The sequence below is a fragment of the Rousettus aegyptiacus genome, unplaced genomic scaffold (assembly GCF_014176215.1).
Source record: "Rousettus aegyptiacus isolate mRouAeg1 unplaced genomic scaffold, mRouAeg1.p scaffold_m13_p_4, whole genome shotgun sequence".
Taxonomy (NCBI): Eukaryota; Metazoa; Chordata; class Mammalia; order Chiroptera; family Pteropodidae; genus Rousettus; species Rousettus aegyptiacus.
In genome coordinates this window covers 91,361,059-91,380,837 of record NW_023416307.1, presented here as the reverse complement: position 1 = coordinate 91,380,837, position 19,779 = coordinate 91,361,059, and the positions used below count along the sequence as shown (strand labels likewise).

At 39.0% G+C, this 19,779-nt stretch overlaps 1 protein-coding gene across 2 annotated transcripts in view; it reads left to right on the top strand.

Moving 5' to 3' along the window:
• Positions 1–12,090: 12,090 nt before the first annotated feature.
• The window catches only part of ACAD9 (acyl-CoA dehydrogenase family member 9), a 43,861-nt gene continuing 36,172 nt past the window's right edge, over positions 12,091–19,779 (top strand). The window contains exons 1-2 of one of the 2 annotated variants that reach the window (XM_016157881.2): positions 12,091–12,332; positions 16,547–16,640. In XM_016157881.2, the coding sequence (XP_016013367.1) occupies positions 12,183–12,332; positions 16,547–16,640 (244 nt within the window). In that variant the 5' untranslated portion in view covers positions 12,091–12,182. The remainder of the gene's footprint in view (positions 12,333–16,546; positions 16,641–19,779) is intronic. The other variant, XM_016157882.2, reaches the window with a different exon arrangement.

Here is a 19,779-nt window from a genome sequence, read left to right as displayed (position 1 = left end):
GAACAGCCCTGCCTGGAAGGGATGTGAGCTCCATGCAGCCCGCAGCAGCACCCAGTCATCGGAGAAAAAGGCAGAGAAAAAGGGACGGCACAAAAGCAGGGATGAGAGAGAAACAACAGTTGATTTTTACCAGCTGCGGCTGCAAAACCTAAGCTGAGATGCAGCCCCCATTCCCCAACCCCCATACTATCTGAGACAGAATGAAGTGGAGCCTCAGGGGAATCTGAGCAAACACTACTGAAACTGTCACTAACACTGACAGGGACTAAGACTGAGGGTAGCGAGCATGATTAAACATCTATAAGGAAAAAAGACATTATTAAGACTTCATATAAAGCAGAGATGCAAGAGGGTTAGACACCACCTACTGGAAACCAAAAGAAAACACCTTCTTTGCAACAGGCTAGGGACTATTATATGCTAAATCTTTTTTCTGGGGGAAAAAAAAGCAGGATAAACTTCCATTAATGCCCAAGCAGAGAAATCCATTAAATACCATGAGTAACCAAGGTGGCAAAGCAGTTCAAAAAGAAAGAAAAAGCTTCAGAAAATAAGCTTACGGACATAGAAATATGCAACTTAAATGACAGAGAATTCAGGATGAGATCCGAAACAATTCATCTCAACAATTTCAGGAATTGAAAAAAACAACAAGACAAGCAGAATGAGTTCTTTAGTAAGGAGATTGAAACCCTCAAAAAGAACCGAATAGACCTTCTGGAGATAAAGAGCACACTACAAGAGTTGAAAAATGAAATAACAAGCTTGGGAAATAGAGTCGACCAAATGGAGGAAAGGATCAGTGATATCAAAGACAGAAATCTAGAAATACATGAGAAAGAAGAAGAGAGAAAACAAAGAATGAAAAATAATGAAAGAGAAATACAAAAACTAGCTGATACCATTAGGAGAGGAAACATAATGGAAGAATCATGGGCATTATCGAAGGCAAGGAAAAGGATCAGGGACTAGAAAGCATTTTCAGACAAATGGTTGATGAGAATTTCTCAAATCTAAGGAACGAGCTGGAGCTTGGAATTCAAGAAGTCAACAGAACACCCAACTATCACAACCCAAAAAAGGCCTTCACCAAGACATTGTGTTAAAATGATCAAAAATCAGCGACAATGACAGCATTATCAAGGCAGTCAGGGAAAAGAAGACGGTAACCTATAAAGGAAAACCCATTAGATTATCGTGAGACTTCTCAGCACAAACCTCACAAGCAAGGAAGGAGTAGAATCAAATATTCAAATTATTAAATGAAAGGAACTACCAGCCAAGAATAATGTATCCAGCAAAGCTCTCCTTTAGATATGAAAGAGAAATAAAGACCTTTTCAAACATACAAAAATTGAGGGAATTATCTCACTACAAGGCCTGCATTATGAGAAATACTGAAAGGGGTCAGCTCACTTAAAACAAAATGACAAAAAAAAATTCATAATTAGGAGAAATGTGACTACTAGGTTGATAGAAGCAGAGGAGTGCAACCTTTACTAGGAGCAGGGCATTATAAGCTTAAAAATAAGAAGAGATTTGCTATAGCAAGATAGTAATGAACATTCAGCATACGTAAGGACAAATTGAGACAACAATGACTGAAAAGGGGAGGATTCAAAGATCCAAATTCACAAAGTGGAATGGAGATAAGGCACATGCAGAAAAGATGGACAACTATATATACATATAAAACTATCCTTTACATATTCATAATGGTAACCACACGCCAAAGATTCCAAACCAAAGTATATAACATAAAACAAGATGGACCAGAGGGAAAACTGCAAAAGCCAAAATAAAGAAAACAGAAACACAAGGACAATGAACACTGGAAATGCCGAATTACCAGAAAGCAAAAAGATAAAATGGTTATAAAGAGACCTCATATTTCAATAATCACCCAAAGTATAAATGGAGTGAATTCACCAATAAAAAGGCACAGAGTTACAGATTGGATCAAAAAACAAAACCCAACCATATACTGTCTCCAGGAGACATATCTCAGCTCCAAAGACAAATATAGACTCAAAGTGAAAGGGTAGAAACTAATATTTCAAGCAAATAGCATTCAGAGAAAAGTAGTAGTAGTGGTACTAATATCCAATGAAAGAGACCTCAAAATAAAAAAGGCAAAGAAAGATACTGAGGAACATTTCATAATGATGAAAGGAATCATGCACCAAGAAGACATAACACTTATTAATATCTATGTTCCCAATCAGGGAGCCCCAAAATATATAAAGTCATAACTAACAGAACTAAAGGGGAAAACAGACCAAAACACTATCATACTAGGAGACCTAAATACCCCACTGTTGGCTATGGACAGATCATCCAAACAGAAAATCAATACAGAAATGGCATCCTTAAATGACACATTAGACCAACTGGACATAATTGACATATACAGAGCCTTCCATCCCAAAACAGCTGCTTATACATTCTTCTCTAGTGCACACGAAACATTCTCAAGGATTGACCACATACTGGGACACAGAGATAACCTTGACTACTATTAGAGGATTGAAATCATACCAACCATATTCTCTGATCATAATGCCTTGAAACTAGAGATCAACTGCAAAAAGAAAGTGGGAAGGACCACAAACACATAGGGATTAAACAACATGCTACTGAAGAATGACTGGGTCAGAGAAGAAATAAAAAGAAAGATCAAGAGATACATAGAAATGAATGATAATGATAGTACAACATATCCAAACTTTTGGGACATGGCAAAAGTGGTCATAAGAGGAAAGTTCATATCATTACAGGCCTACCTACCTTCAAAAACAAGAATGAGCCCAAATAAACAATATAATGCTTCATCTTAAAAAACCAAAATAGGAAAAAAAAATGAAGCCAAAAGTCAGTAGAAGGAAAGAAATAATTAAAATTAGAGCAGAAATAAATGAAATTGAAAACAAAACAAACAAAACAATAGAAAAAATAAATGCAACAAAGAGCTGGTTCTTTGAGAAGGTTAATAAAATTACAAACCCCAGGCTAGACTCACTAATGAAAAAAGAGAAAGGACAAAAATAAAGTCAGGGATGAAAGAGGGGATATTATGACAGACACTGCAGAAGTACAAAGGATCATACAAGAATACTATGAAAAAGTTGATAATGCCAAATTTAATAACCTAGAATAAATTGACGAGTACTTAGAAAAATACAATCTTCCTAGACTTAATCAAGAAGAACTGGAAAATCTAAATAGACTGATCAGCAGTATGGAAATTGAAACAATCATCTAAAACCTACCAAAAAGTAAAAGTCCAGGACCTGATGGCTTTACCAGTAAATTCTGCCAAACATTCAAAGAAGATTTAATACCTATTCTCTTCAAACTCTTCCAAAAATTCGAAGAGGAGGCAATACTTCCCAACTCATTTTATGAGGCCAATATCACCCTGATATCAACATCTAGTAAAGATAACACACAAAAAAGGAAACTACAGAACAATATCATTCATGAACATAGATGCAAAAATCCTAAATAAGATACCAGCGAACCAAATATAGCAACATATTCAAAAGATTATGCACCACAATCAAATGGGCTTCATTCCAGGGGCACAGGGATGGTTCAACATATGAGAATCGATTAATGTGATACACCACATAAACAAATTTAAAAAATAAGAATCATATGATCATATTGATAGATGCAGAAAAAGCCTTTGACAAGATACGGCATCAACTTATGATCAAAATGCTTTAAAAAATTGGTATAGAAAGAAAGTACCTTAACATAATAAAGGCCATGTATGACAAACCATCAGCCAACATTATACTTAACGGAGAAAAACTAAAACCTTTCCTTTAAGATCAGGAACAAGACAAAGCTGTCTACCATCACCACCATTATTCAATATAACATTGGAGGTCCTAGCAAGTGCAATCAGACAAGAGAAAGATATAAAAGGCATCCAAATAGGAAATGAAAAAAGTCAAATGGTGACTATTCGCAGATGACATGATTCTCTCTATATAAAATCCTAAAGACTCCACAAGACCACTACTAGAAACAATAAGCAAATACACTACAATTTCTGATACAAAATCAATGTTTAAAAATACACAGCATTCTTGTAGTCTAATAAGGAATGGTCAGAAAAAGAGGTGGAAAAAATAATTCCTTTTGCAATTGCAACAAAATTAATAAAATACCTAGGAATAAATCTAACGAAACCTGTGAAGGACCTATATGATGAAAACTATAAGACCTTAAAAAAGAAATCAAAGAAGATACAAAGAAATGGAAAGATATTCCATGTTCTTGGTTGTAAGAATCAACATAGTTAAAATGACCTTATTACCTAAAGCATTATACAGATTTAATTCAATCCCCATCAAAATCCTATCAGCATTTTGAAAAGAAATAGAACATAAAATCATCAGTTTGGTATGGAAGCACAAAAAACCCCCAAATGCCAATTCCATCCTGAGAAAAAAGAATGAGGTTGGAGGCATCACTCTGCCCAACTTCAAATTATACTACAAAGTGACAATAATCAAAACGGTGTGATATTGGCAGAAAAACAGACACACAGACCTGTGGAACATAATCAAAAGTCCAGCAGTAAACCCGTATTTATATGGGCAAATAACTTTTGATTAAAAAAGCCAAAAACACACAGTGGAGAAAGGAAAGCCTCTTCAATGAATGGTGCTTGGAAACTGGAAAGCCACCTGCAAAAGAATGAAACTAGACTGTTATCTATCACCACACACCAAAATTAAATCAAAATGGATTAAGAACCTGAATATAAGACCTGAAACAATAAAATGCATAGAAGAAAACATAGGAACGAAACTCATGGACCTTGGACTTAAAGAGAATTTTATGAATTTGACCTCAAAGGCAAAGGAAATAAAGGCAGAAATAAATGAATGGGACTACATGAAACTGAAAAGCTTCTGCACAACAAAAGAAACCATCAACAAGATAAAGAGAGAACCATCCGAATGGGAAAATATATTTGCAATCAACGCCTATGATAAGGGCCCGATATCCAAAATGTACATAGAACTCATACAACTCAATAACAATAAAAAAACAAATTATCCTAAATAAATAAATAAATAAATAAAAGGGCAGATGATCTGAACAGACACTTCTCCCAAGAAGACATACAAATGGCCAACAAGTGTATGAACAGATGCTCAACATTACTAGCTATTAGGGAAATGCAAATCGAAACCAAAATGAAATATCACCTCACACCTGTTAGAATAGCTGTTATCAACAGGACAAGTAGTAACAAATGTTGGAGAGGATGCGAAGAAAAAGGAACCCTCATACACTGCTGGTGGGACTGCAAATTGGTTCAGCCACTATGGAAAACAGTATGGAAGTTTCTCAAAAAACTAAGAATTGATCTACCATATGATCCAACAATCCTTTTACTGGATATTTACCCCAAAGAGGAAAACTTATATCCAAAAAGATATTTGCACAGCCATGTTCATAGCAGCAGTATTCACAGTGGCCAGGACATGGAAGCAACCGAAGTGTCCTACAAAAGAGGTTAGCTAAAGAAGCTGTGGTAGGTATATACAATGGAATATTATTCAGCCATAAGAAGAGATGAAATACTGCCATTTGCAACGACCTGGATAGACCTCAAGATAATCATGCTAAGCAAAATAAGCCTGACTGACAAAGTTGAAAATCATATGATATCACTTATATGTGGGATATAAACCTAAAAGCAACAAATGAATAGGGCAATAAACAGAGACTCATGGTCATAGACAATAGACTAGTGGTTACCAGAAGGTAGGGTGAGGAGAGGGTGGTAGATGGGATAAAAGGGGTCGAATATGTGGATGAATGGATACAGATGTGGTACATATACACAATAGGTATTATATAGCTATATAAAAAGAATGAAACCTTACCATTTGAAACAACATGGATAGACCTTGAAGGCCTTATGCTAATCGAAATAAGGCAGACAAAAAAGATAAGTACTATATGATCTCACTTATATGTGGTATCTAAGTAAGAAAAAAAACCGGGCTCATGGATATTGACAACAGTTTTGTGGTTGCCTGAGGTGGGAGGTCAGGATGCATGAATTGCAAAAATGGGGCCAAAATGTTCACAGTCCTGGGTATATAATGTATGGCATGGTGACTATAGTTAATGATACTGTACTGAAAGTAGGAGAGTGGATCTTGAAAGATATCACAAGAAAAAATTTGTAACTATGTATGGTGACAGATATTAACTACAATATTGTGGTGATCATTTTGAAATATATACTTATGTCAAATTACTATGTTATGCGCTGAAACTAATATTATTTTCAATTGTACTTCACTAAACTATTATTATGTAAAAAAGATGACTCCAAGAGTTCATTTGATTAATTGGCTCTTACATTATAGCAATTAGTTGCTTTGGGAATTTGGAGGTTTCAACATAGCATGTGTGTTATCTTAGCAAAGATAAAATGACCCTAATTATAGACTGGATACCTAAACTGTGTGAGCACTAGTGGTGAACATGTGACACACCCCCAAGAACTCCTAGAAAAACTTGTGAGAAGTTTTCAAGAGCCTGAGGTCTTTTTTTTTATTTCAATTGAAGTATAATTGACATATAACAGTATGTTAGTTCCAGGTGTACAGTATAATGATTTGATATTTGTATATATTGCAAACTGATCACCACAATAAGTCTATTTACCATCTATTACCACACATTTACCAGTTTTTTTTCTTGTGATGAGAACTTTTATACTCTTAGCAAGTCTCAAATATGCAATACAGTAATATTAACTATCATCATCATGACTGTTCTCTCATTTATAGAATGGCCATAAAGTAACAACAGTAAATTCATGGGTCTGTTTGGAGGATTAAATGATGTAACACATGTAAAGTACATAAAATAATGCCTAGTATAGAAAGCAGTCATTAAATATTAGCTGCTGTTATCACTGTCTTTGAGGACACTGTTTCTAATGGCCAAGATAGGGCTTAAAAGCGGTGTGGTTACCTGGGCCTCAATTAATCTGCCTGGTGAATTTGACTGCCCCTAATAATGATGACTCTATATATTTTAGTGTTTTCTTTGAAATTTGGAAGATATTATTAGTTTAGGTATTGTTAATTGAGTGAGGTTTATTGATTAACACTGGTTGCTGTAACAAAAACACCCCAGAATGTCAGTAGCTTAATACAATACATATTTCTTGCTCATATTCAATGTGGGTGTCCCTATTTTTTTTCTGGCTTTCCTCCATATGGTTGACTCAAAGACCTAGGTTCTTTCCATCTTGTACTGCCTGACTCCAGGGTATATCATCCTCCGCTTCCAGCTGGAGTAGGAGGGAGCAACAAAAAAAGACCATTCGTTTCTTAAAAACTGGACATAAGTAACATAGTACTTCCACTCACTTTATGCTAGGAGAACGTTATTCTGAATGTAGGGGAGGACTTTAACTGACAATTGGGATATAATATCCCTAAGGAAGGGTTATAATTTTCTGTTTATTAGTTGTCTCCGCTATAACACTTCTTCCAAATAATAGATAATACAGTTGAGGGTCAGTTGGGAAGGCACTTGCCCAGAATCACACAGTTGACAAGTGGCAGAATTGGGACCAAGCCTCTCTCCTCATGATTACTTTTCATGATCTCTGTCCCCTACCTATGCAACAGGCTATGTAGTTTTGGGGCTTTTCCAAAAATGTTCAGCTGTGCCAGGGTTCTATCATTTAGGAGGCTACTGATCCCAAACCATAGCAGAAGCACTAGATGTATGAGTTCTAGAACACAGCCCCAAATATGTGGCCACAATCATACCCTATTTATTTTCGCAAATACTGTGTGCCAAGAATCACAATACCTCCTGTATTAGTCTGCTAGGGCTGCTGAAACAAGGAGCCAAAGAATGGATGGCTTAAACAACAATTTATTTCTTTACAGTTCTGCAGGCTAGAAGTACAAGATGAAGGTGTTGGCAGGGTTGCTTCCTTCTGAGAATCTATTCCACACCTAGCTTCTTGTGATTTGCTGGCAATCTTTGATGTTCCTTGGCTTGTAGAAGTATTATCTGGATCTCTGCTTCATCCTCACATAGCATTCTCCCTATGTGCATATCTACGTCCAAATTTCCCCTTCTTATAAGGGCACCAGTCACACTGGATTAGGGGTCCACCCTCTTTCAGTATAACCTCAACCTAACTTGTAATGAAATGCAATAGGAAATCTTTCCAAACAAGGTCACATTCTGAGGTAATGGGGGTTAGGACTTCTACAAATGGTAGATACCTTCTTTCTTGTCAATCCCAAGAAAGAAGGTATCTACCAAGGTGGCTAACTAGGCTAAAACAGAGCCTAGCTGCCATTTCTAAACAGAGGCTTCTCATGCAAGCCACACTTTAGGAAGAAGCCTGCACTGAACTGCCTGCTTGCACTGTGTTCCTGCCATCTGAGCCAACCCTTATAAAGGAGTTCCTGGAATTGTATTTCAACCCATAGGGCTGAGATCTTCCCCACCCAATTGAAGCTGCACAGTTTTAGCCCCATTAGCATCTTCACTGACTAATTAGAGCAGCTCCACTCCAAACAATCAGGACAGTGCTTTTTGGCCCAATCAGACTATGAGGATTTGCAGTCCTCATGTGCATCCTCAAACCAATCAGGGACCTGTGGCAGGCCTTCTCTCTATATGTCAGTTCTCCTCTCCACACTTTCCCTTTGCAGTAAAGACTGTGTCTCTCCAGCTGGAGTTGAAACACCGAAGACATCTTGCCACACTAGAGTGGAGCAGAATGGAGCAGATGAAGTGGAGCAGAGCAGGACAGAGCTGAGTAGACAGGTCCAGAGCAGGGCAGAGCTGTCTCACTTGAAGGCCACCTTGCAGCTGTGCTGTTCCAGTCATGCTGTATCATAATTGAGCTGTAAAGCTATTGAGCTGTCTCACAGCCATGCTGTTCTACAGCTGTGCTTTATCATAATTAGGTTGTTTGCACTGAATAGTTTCCTTCTTCATCGCACCCCCAATTGGGGATTCCTGTTGGCATTGAATCAGTGCCAATGACCATGAGTTGACACACTCCATTACCTTTGTGGCTTTCAACAGGCTAGTGACTTCCATGTTTCCATAACTAATGTACCCCAAATGGGAACAAATATAAATCAAAAGGGAAGGAAGTAATAGTAGACAGTATAATTTAGTGTATGAGACAAAGGATCCTCTCAAGGACACCTCTATAGGCATAAACCTTTGATCTCTAAACAATAACGTGTCAGCCAACTTCTCTCTCGGCAGGAAATAAATTGGTGATAAAACCTGCAGAACTTATTTGTGCCCTTTTGTTAGGATATTGACTGCTTAGAGGCAGAAACCTTCACTAGACTAACCCATATTTCACATAACTGATTATTGACCTTATAGCCTTGGAACAGAAGACAACTCTTTCTTTTCTCCAATTCTGTAAGTAAATTTCTCTATTGGCTTCTGATTTTGCAGCTTTATCCCTGGAGTATCTAGTAGTTTTCCACTGAGACAATGTTCTTGAGACCCAGACCAAACATCCTGATATACTAACATTATGGCCAAGTAAGAGCATCAGCTTATTTGCTGGTAATTTATATATGGGAATCAGTTGTATTGATGTGACTCACATGGGAAGGACATGCAGAGACACAGGCATACCTCAGAGATGCTGTGAGTTTGGTTCCAGACCACTGCAATGAAGTGAATATTGCAATAAAGCAAATCACATAAATTTTTTGGTATCCCTGTGCATATAAAAATTATGTTTAAACTGTAGTCTATTAAGTGTGCATAGCATTACACCTGAGAAAACAATGCACATACCTTAGTTAAAAAATACTTTATTGCTAAAGATGCTAATCATCATCTGAGCCTTTGGTAGGTTGTAATCTTTTTGCTGGGTCTTGCCTCGATGTTGATGGTTGCTGACGGATAAGGGTGGTGGTCGATGAAGGATGAGGTGGCTATGGCTATTTCTTAAAATAAGACAACAATGGTGGTGGTGCTCTTTCTACCATATCTGTAGTTACTTCCTCCACTGTAGTCTTGAGACTCTCAAAGTCATCTATGATGGTTGGAATCAACTTCTTCCAAACTCCTGCTGATGTTGATATTTTGACCTCTATCCATGAATCACAAGTGTTTTCAATGGCATCTAGCATGGTGAATCCTTTCCAGAAAGTTTTCAATTTACTTTGCCAAGATCCATCAGAGGAATCACTATCCATGGCAGGTATAGCCTTATAAAATGCATTTCTTAAATAATAAGACCATAACAAATATAATTACAATGAAAAGTTTGAAATATTGCAACAATTACCAAATGTGACACAGAGACGTGAAGTGAGCAAATGCCGTTGGAAAAATGACACCAATTAGATTTGTTTGGCGCATGGTTGCCATGAACCTTTAATTTGTAAAAAACAGTTATGGGCAAAGCGCAGTAAAGCAAAGCACAATAAAACAGGGTATGCCTGTACTCAGTGAGGGTGTTTTAAACACTGACTATAGGAAATTTTATGTCTACAGAAAGCTTTAAAAATGACATTCTGTTTTCATAGGCTAATACGTATAAGATGGAAACCTCAGAGTGTAGCTATTTTTCATTTTTATATTATTAAAGAAAAAACTTCATTTAGTGTTCTAGAGGCTTTCATATGGATTATTTTACTTACTCTTCATAAAAGTCCTGTGAGATAAGTGGTATTATACTCATTTTTATTGATGAGGAAACTAAACCTTGAAACTGGCTTAGTAGAAAACTCTTTTTCCACTATACACTCTACTGAGTACTTAAAAATTGTACCATACATTTTTTCTCATTTTTGCTTTGGAAACTGTGCCACTGAATTTCTCAAGTGCTTAACTGCATACGAAACAGGAACTAACACATTAGCAGATTACTTGATTGATCTCACATTTGTTTTGAGCTCAAACTCAAAACTCAGGTTTTGCAATGTCACTTCTCTGTCTCACCCCCCTCCCACCCCAAGTTAATTTCACAAAGGCGGCTGTTTCCAAATGGGACGTTGAATACTTAAAAAGACATATATGACCACTGATAAAGAAACCAGGTGACAAACCTTTACAAATCAAAGACAAAATAGAAAATAGATTGCAGAAGATGCTTGCAAATAAATTGCAGCCAATAAAGTTTTTGGAGCTCTCCTCCCCTGATGCTGTGTCAAATTATTACCCAAACAAGTAAACTTTACTGGGCCAGGCATAACACCATTGAGATGAATGAAATTTCCTACTGTACTCTAGGAGTGCCCAGAATGGAGGCAAAAAGCATTTCCCAATACTGTGGAAAATGCTATAGCCAGAGTATAAGTCCAACGAGAGGTAAGAAGAGAGAACATCTTCGTGGAGGAAGCTGACTTACCACCACTAGGAAGTGCCCACTTGGCCAGGATCAAGGCAACACTGGACTGTGCAGTGTTGCCGTGATGAGGGCTCTCCTCCCTAGGCCCTATGGCCTTTCCCGACCTGTCCCACTAATTATTGTTCCCAGTCCTTCCTGGTTCCCTCTGTAGCTCCTCTTCCTTTGCCTGGCCATTTAAGTTGGTGTTTCCTGGGGATAGTTGTTAACTCAGGGCCTTATCCAGACCTCTTTCCGGTGGAGCACCCCTTTTCTCTTCCTCTTCCAAAAACAAACTACGTAACATATACATAAGCTATGAATCAAAACAAAATGAAGCTCACGAATCCACATCCACCTATGAAACCTAACAGTACCCATACTGTGGGTGCCCCTCCTGAGGTAATATCGTGATATTTTCCCATTCTCTTTTCTTCAGTTTCACCACGTATTCGTCACGCTAATTAGCAAGAGCGGGGTAAGTGGAGGCAACCAGGCCGCCACGCAGGTCCCGGTGCTCCAAAGAACCTCCCTAAACGTGCATTTATGCAAACGACTGCGGGTATTTGAAAACAAAACCCTCCCTCCGCCCAAGCCCCAAGCCCGACGTGAGACCGCGCAGCCGGCGACCACCTCGCTTCTTCGGTATCCTCCCGCGCGAGGCCGCGCAGGCGCAGTGGCGGCCGGCGGGGCGGCGCGGGCCAGTGGCGTCATGCGGCGGGGCGAGCCGGGTGAATCTCACTGAGGCGCCGAGACTGGGGTGGCTGTGGTGAGAGCGTGAAAGATTTGGGGCAGGATGAGCTGCTGCGGGTTATTCTTGCGCACGACAGCGGTGGCGCGGTCCTGTCAGGCTCTAGTGGGCTTCACTGAGAGTCGGCGCCCGCTGCGCACCTGTCCGCCGAGCCGAGCTTTCGCCAAGGAGCTCTTCCTGGGCAGAATCGAGAAGGTAACGCGGTGTGTCGGCCTGCTTCTTGCTTTTTGTCCTTATTAGGAAAGACTGAGATCTAGCTTTGTCCGTGTCCGCGTACCTGCTTGAAAGATACACCTGAGGGGTGGGGCGTGCTAAAACTCCAAATTTCTGAGTTCCACTGGATCATGTAATTTTTTCCAGGGAAAGAGAAGTGTATTTCCAGGGTAGGGGGCCCTGAGTGTCTGTAGTTTTGAACAAGTGTTCCATTTAATTCTTGTCAGGTCATTTGGGAAATACTAGGCGAAGCGATGCAACTGGGCTTCCGGCCCCCAACTGTGTAGGGTTTCCTCTCTGAATCCTAAACAAAATTCAGACCATGCCGCTCCTCTGTCAGCTTCCAGAGGCCCATAAGCATCCACAGCTCAGTCCCAGCGCCTCGCCTTTGTTCCGGCAGAGGAGGAATGCACAAGGCCCAAGGGTTTAAGCAAGAGGTTATTGTAGCAGAGTGACAGACTGTGCCGAAGATGGCGTCAGCCTGGAATGCGACGGGACCTGAAACATATCTGGCTTGAGGCAGGGCTTTTGGCCGGAATATTTTGGGCGCGTAAATTGGCGGGGAAGGGAGCAGAGCCCAGTGAAGCGGGAGGAGAGAATGTAGCATTGCCAAACCAGATGCAAGGTCGGGTTTCCGCGCAAAGATAAGGGAGAAGTCTGGTTCCCACACTACAGGGATGGGGGAATAGGGCCCTTCTAGACCTAACAACCCTGCCATTTAGGTTCTCCTGCAGCCTGGCTCCAAGGTGCTTTCCCCACGCTATCTCTTACGTTGGTCGTACTACCTGGTAGTAACCCAGCTCTTACCCAACAGTAGTATTAAGCATTTAACCACATTTACCCTCCTTCCTGTACCTGTGCCCATATCGTCTACATTCTCTTACTGGATGAACTGTTTTATAGCAAAGGCCAACTGCATTACTAGACTTCATGTCTTCTCACCTGCTCAAGGACATTGATCGAGTAATTCTCACCTTTTCATCTATATCATCAATTGTTCCTTCTCTCCTGCATCTTGAACTCATACTTTTCAGGTTTTCGTACTTTACAATCTACTATACTGCTCTTATGAAAGTAGTAGTGACTTTTGCACTGTCAAATATAGAGGTCTGTCCTCAGTCCTCATTTTACTTGACTCATCATGGGTATCTGACAGTCTCTCCTGCCTTCTAAAAAACCATTCTCTCCTAGTTTTTTTTTTTAATCTACTTCACTAATAGATCCTTTTCAGCCTCCTTTGCTTGTTCCTTCTTAGCTCCTTGACCTCTAAACATTGGCCAGCATTTTCAACAGACTGAGGTTCAGTCTGTAGACTTATGTAACCCCAGTTTGGATGATTTAATTAGATATTATGGCTTTAAATACCATTAACATCCTGACGTCTCATGTATTTCTCCAGCTCAGATTTCTCCCCTGAACTCGACTCCTTTTATGTCTACCTTTCTACCAAAAGCTTCACTCAAATTTAATATATCCAAAACTGAGTTCCTGGTTTCCCCACCCAACCCTGTTTCTCCTACCAGTCTTTATCATAGATTGCCAAGGAGCTCTTCCTGGGCATAGATGGAACTCTATTGTTCAACTTGTTCAGGCCAAATACCTGGAGTCACTTTTGATGTCTCTTCTAATCCATAACTACTCCGACAGCAAATCCTGTTTTCTCTAGTTTATATTTAGAATGTGAACAATTTAAGCACCTCCACCATGATTAGTTCTGGTCAACATTAACTCTCGCAGCATAATTGGGGTTTGAGCAGGAATGTGACATCAGAGATACTTAGGCTCTTATAATAGAAAGAGACCTTCAAGATCGTCTAGACCTATAGTTGTCACATTGCCCTCAGTTGGATCCTTGCTATTCATGGAAGTGCCCCTGAGGCTGTTGCTGGGACCATTGGGAAATCCCGTGGGAGATATTTGTGTGACCTTTCTCCCCATCTGTAGTCTCAACCAGAGCAGCTTTATCTGTTTTACGCATTTGGCGTCTGCACTAGATTTAACTTAAACACATTTCACTGCTTTAAAAAATTTGAAAGCTGCTGATGGAAATTCAACTCAGCACCCATGAGGCCCCCCATTCAGGTTTTGAACATTGATGTCAGAGATTTGTTCTTAGTTGTGCTTGAGGGCCAACTAATTCCCAGGCTGTTCTCTTTTCTCAACTGGTACTGTTGTGGAAAAATCCCAAAAGCTCCAAAACCCAGTCCAACGAAAAACCAAGCAGTTCACTCAGAGAGGAGAATTCAGAATTTATTATGCGTGGTCCCAGATGAGCTCTGATCTTGGCAGTGGGCTCAGTTGAAACATTCCCTTTATAGGAAAATTTTACATAATTTGATTGGTCAGTTTGAAAATAAACTTACATACAGCAGGAGTTGCTATGCAAATTCCAAGCAGTAACATAGAGAAGGGCAGGAATTGCTATGGAACCAGTAAACAAATTGTTATAGGGAACAGGAGTTGTTGAGGTGCAAAGTGCTACATGAGGTGGGAGCTGCTAAGGTATAAACATTTACATTTGTGGAGCAAAGGCACAAACAGTTACATCTGCCAGTCCAGAAAACTGCAAAGGAGCTTTTGCATGAGCCCTTGCATGCAGCAAACATATTTGCAGAAAGCAAGCATATTTACAGAAGCAGAAAGCTGATCAGTTTTTAATGAAGTTGTCCAAATTTCCTCTTCAGTACCAGAATAATCTTCTAATCTTCCTCTAACACAGCTCATTGCACAAGGCCCAGGTGAACCCATGGGGCTGCCAGTACAATGGATTAAGCCTCTAAGGAGCTGGCTTTGTTCTGAGAGGCTGCAGAGTCTCAACATATTTTCCTTCTAGACAGTCTTGAAAGCAGGACTGTGGATAGCGTGGAGGCAGGAATTCCTTTAAATCAGCTGTCACTTTTATATAGGGACCCACCTGTAAGCTTATAGTCATGGGTCCTGAGAGGAGAAAACAGATTTGGGAGCATGTTACTAGAGTGGACAGTCTCTCGTGGCTGATTAGATATTCAAGGGCTGGAGGGGGAAGATTGAGGACCCCTTTGCTTTGAACAGCTTATCTTGAGACACATGGTGAGAGGTGCTGTGAAGAGAGGCAGGGCTTCTAGGGGCTGGCAGCTTGTGATCTGGGACATCACTTCTCAGCAGCTGTGGGTCCAAGTTCAAATACCCATTTTATAATGGCAGGGCTATCTGGAGACCCCAAAGCCAGAGGGGCTAAGAACACAACATGATATTTTTAGCCAATATATAGTGATAGCCCAGTGGGGAATCCTTGGCCAATCAGAAATATTGGCCACTCATTGGTTTGAGACAAATTGGAAGCTAATTTGTTTTCTGTGGTACAAGGTGGAGGCAAAAGCCAATATCTGATACAAATAATTACAGTTACTTTACATTCTAGGAAATATCTCTTTTGAGCCTCACAGCTACCCTCTGAGGTATCTAACAGAAAAGAAACTGATACTGAGAAAGGTTGTGTGGCTTACCCAAGTCACACATCTAAGAAGTGGCAGAGCCAGGGCTGTATTAAGCAAGGTTGATCAGGCTCGACAGCTGAGCTTCTTCCAGTGACCCCCATTACCTCACAGGCTCAGTGCAAGTAACAGAGGGATGGAGGTTGGAGTATGCAGCTGGATAGGAACCTAGCAAGATGTCAGACTTTGTAACCACAGTATGCTCCTGTCAGTTGCAGCATCTTTGAACTCACAAAATAATGTGAAATTTTACATTTTAGTAAAGAGTTTTAACACCGATTATCTTCCATGATTCTCATGACCTTGAGTAAATATTACCAGCATATTATGGCTGAGAAAATGGAAATGTGGAGAGGTAAAGAGATTTGGTGAAGTCTACACAATAAGCTACAAATCAAAGAACAGAACCCAGGGGCTTTGAACTGTTAGTCCAGAACTCTTTGTTTTGTGGGGAAATCATTCCTTGTTATTGATAAGGAAAGCTGATCAAAATTAGAAACAAACCTGCTCGAATAGAAGAGGAGGATGTATCTAGGTGGAGTCTAACATACAACTCCTGTCTCTTAAGCACCTTCTGGGGTTTGCTTTCTTATTCCTTCAATGAGTTATGTCCTGCCTACCAGATATAGAATCTAGGAAATCTGTTTCCTTCCTTTTTGACTGATGTCACCACTATGGAAAGTTGCTAAAAATAAATTTTTACTGAGTGTTTATCATTTTTAGAAAGAAGTTTTCCCATTCCCAGAAGTTAGCCAAGACGAACTTAATGAAATCAACAGGTTTGTGGGACCCATAGAAAAATTCTTCACTGAAGAGGGTACGTGTGATTTTCTTTATCATTACCATGTCCATTTTAAGAGTGATGCTTTGATGTTTATATTAGAAGCAGTATACATAGGGAAAGTTCTCTTGAGTATCATTAATCATGAGAAATGGTATCTATTGATAGTATTTTGCTTTAAGGATTATCCCAATGGCTGTTTAATTATATTTAATTATAAGATATCTAATTCAGTGTTTTTCAACGTATCTATGGTGAAGGACCACTTTAAAACATTTTCAAACTGTTGCAGACTGACATTTTTGTAAAATACAATAAAAATGAACAACTAGAAAAGTGAAATTAAAAAAAAAGCCAAGGACAAATTATAAGCCCATTGATCATGTGCTTAGTTGAGTCGTAATACAAAATTACTGTAAATGTTGTTGAGGGCACTAATGTGGATGGCAGGATTCCTCTTTTAGAGTGGGCAGCTAGCCCTTTGAAAAGGCAGCTGCCTGTGCCTGAGGGAGCTCTCTGGGGAGCAGTGATGATAGATTGACAGCAATGCTCCTCCAAAACTGAGGACCCCCAAGAGTTCCTGTTGATGTGGGTTTTCTCTTTCAATATACGCACTATCAGAAATTAAATTTTTAACATACTGTATTCATTCCTTTAAAAATAATAGACCGATTGTATATTATCATATACTATTTTTAATTGAAAAATATTTCCAAACAAAAAATAGTGAAGAGTGGTATTTTTAGAATAGTTTTGTGAATCTTTTAAATATTTGAGTTATTTTAATATGCAGTAACATATATGAGAAAACTCCCCTGTACACTCACGATAGAATTTGAATTAAAAAGGCAAAGAGCATCTTGCTACTCATATTAAAATAGTTCGATCCTGTGGATTTCTTGAAAGTGTCTTAGGTCTTCCAGGCACACTTTGAGAACTGCTGCTCTACATCATTAACTTCTACATTGCTAGTTTAAAAAGTTGCTTAGTTGTATATAAATATATATTGTTATTTAGAAATATTTGCTTCTATTTTTGTTGTAGTTAACTTTCTACTTGTATCATTTTTTAGTTCCTTAGTACCTTGTTCTTTTTTTGTTGTTGTTAATCATTTGTTAGGGTGACATTGGTTAGTAAAATCATATAGATTTCAACTGTACAATTTAGTAATGTCATATGTATATTGCATTGTATGTTCACCATCCAAAGTTAAATCACCTTCTGTCACAATATATTTGATGCCGGAGGCCAGCTCTAGCCAATTCCAGGGCTGAAGTAAACGTGGAGTTGGTGAAAGAAAAACGACAAGCAGAAAGCCTTGATGCAAGGCAGTTTTTTTTTTTATCACCCTGAAATGTAGAGGTACAGTTTTTAAGCCCAAAATCCCATTCATTCTGTCTAAACACAAAGGTCTATTTTTCTTCTGTTCATTACCTGTCGACCTACAAGTTGGGTATGCAAGCGGGGTTACAGAAGCAGAAGCTCGTTTAGATTGTAATGTTCCTATAAACAAAGGCCTATGTTCTAATAGCGATAGTCAAACAGTAATTTCTAGTAAGAACCGTTATTTCAGCCTCTTCGTTCCCCTCCCTGGCCTTTGTGGGCCTAACAGGGGCCTTCCATTTAAGCACTGACACAGTGGCCTGCTCAGAAAGTAAATCTTGCTTTCTCCTTTGATCAAGTTGTTTGATTAATTAATTCCTTATTACTCATATTTCTTTGTGCCCCATTCTCTGAAAAGTTGCCTTTCCTTCTATCACCCCCCCTCCTCTCCCAATGATGGAATAGTAATCAAAAGCAATGCATAAATTTTCAATATAGACAATACAGAGGAAAGCAACAAGCACAGATGACTCAAGTGACGCTTCACTCCGGCTGTGATTGTGTCAAACAGCTTGAGGTCTGTGGCCTGCGGCAATTTGACCCTCTTTACTCTTACCTATCTCCCACCTCTTCCCTTTTTCTCTGATAACCGCTAAATTGTTGTCTGTGTCTGTGAGATTTTTTGTTGTTGTTTATCTTGTTCATTTGTTGCTTTCAGTTTTATATCTTGCTTATGAGTAAAATCATTTGGTTCTCATTTTTTTCTGACTTATTTCACTTAGCATGGTTCTCTCAAGGTCTATCTATGTTTTCACAAATAGCAGTATTTCATCTTATGGATGAGTAATATTCCACTGTATATATGTATCACATCATCTTTATCCAGTCATCTGTTGAAGGACACTTTGTTTTCATGTCTCAGCCACTGTGAATAATGCTGCAGTGAACATTATGGTGCATATATCTTTACAAATAAACATTTTCAAAATTTGGGGGGTGGATACCCAGAAGAACAATTGTTGCGTCATATGGTAACTCTATTCTTACTCTTTTCCATAATGGGTACGCAATTTGCATTCCTACCAGCAGTGTATAAGGATTCCTTTTCCCAAAAACCTCTCCAACACTTGTTATTACTTGTACTGTTGATAATAGCCCTTCTAATGAGTGTGAGGTGGTATCTCATTGGGCTTTGATTTGCATTTCCCTAGTAGCTAGTAAAGTTGAGCATCTTTTCATATGTCTGTTGACCCTTTGTATGTCTTCTTGGGAGAAGTCTCTGTTCAAGTCCTCTGCCAATTTTTTAATTGGATTGTTTGTTTTTTTATTGTTGAGTTGTATGAGTTCTTTTTATATTTTGGATAATAGGCCCTTACTGGAGGTGTTGTTCACAAATATCTTTTCCCATGCACATAGTTGCCTTTTTGTCTTGTTAATGGTTTCTTTTGCTGTGCAGAAGCTTTTAGTTTGATTTAGTCCCATTTATTTTTGCTTTTACTTATCTTGCCTTTGAGGTCAAATTCATAAAACCTTCCCTAAATCCAAGGTCCATGAGTTAGTATCTATGTTTTTTTCTGTGCAGTTTATTGTTTTAGTCCGTATATTTAGGTCTTCGATCCATTTTGAGTTAATTTTGGTGTGTGGTGATAGTCTAATTTCATTCTTTTGCATGTGGCTTTCCAATTTTCTTATCACCATTTATTGAAGAAGCTTTCCTTTCTCCATTGGATGTTTCTGGCTCCTTTGTTGAAAATTATTTGCTTATATATATGGGGGTTTATTTCTGGATTCTCAGTTCTACTCCATTGGTCTGTGTATCTGTTTTTCTGCCAAAACCATGCCATTTTGATTA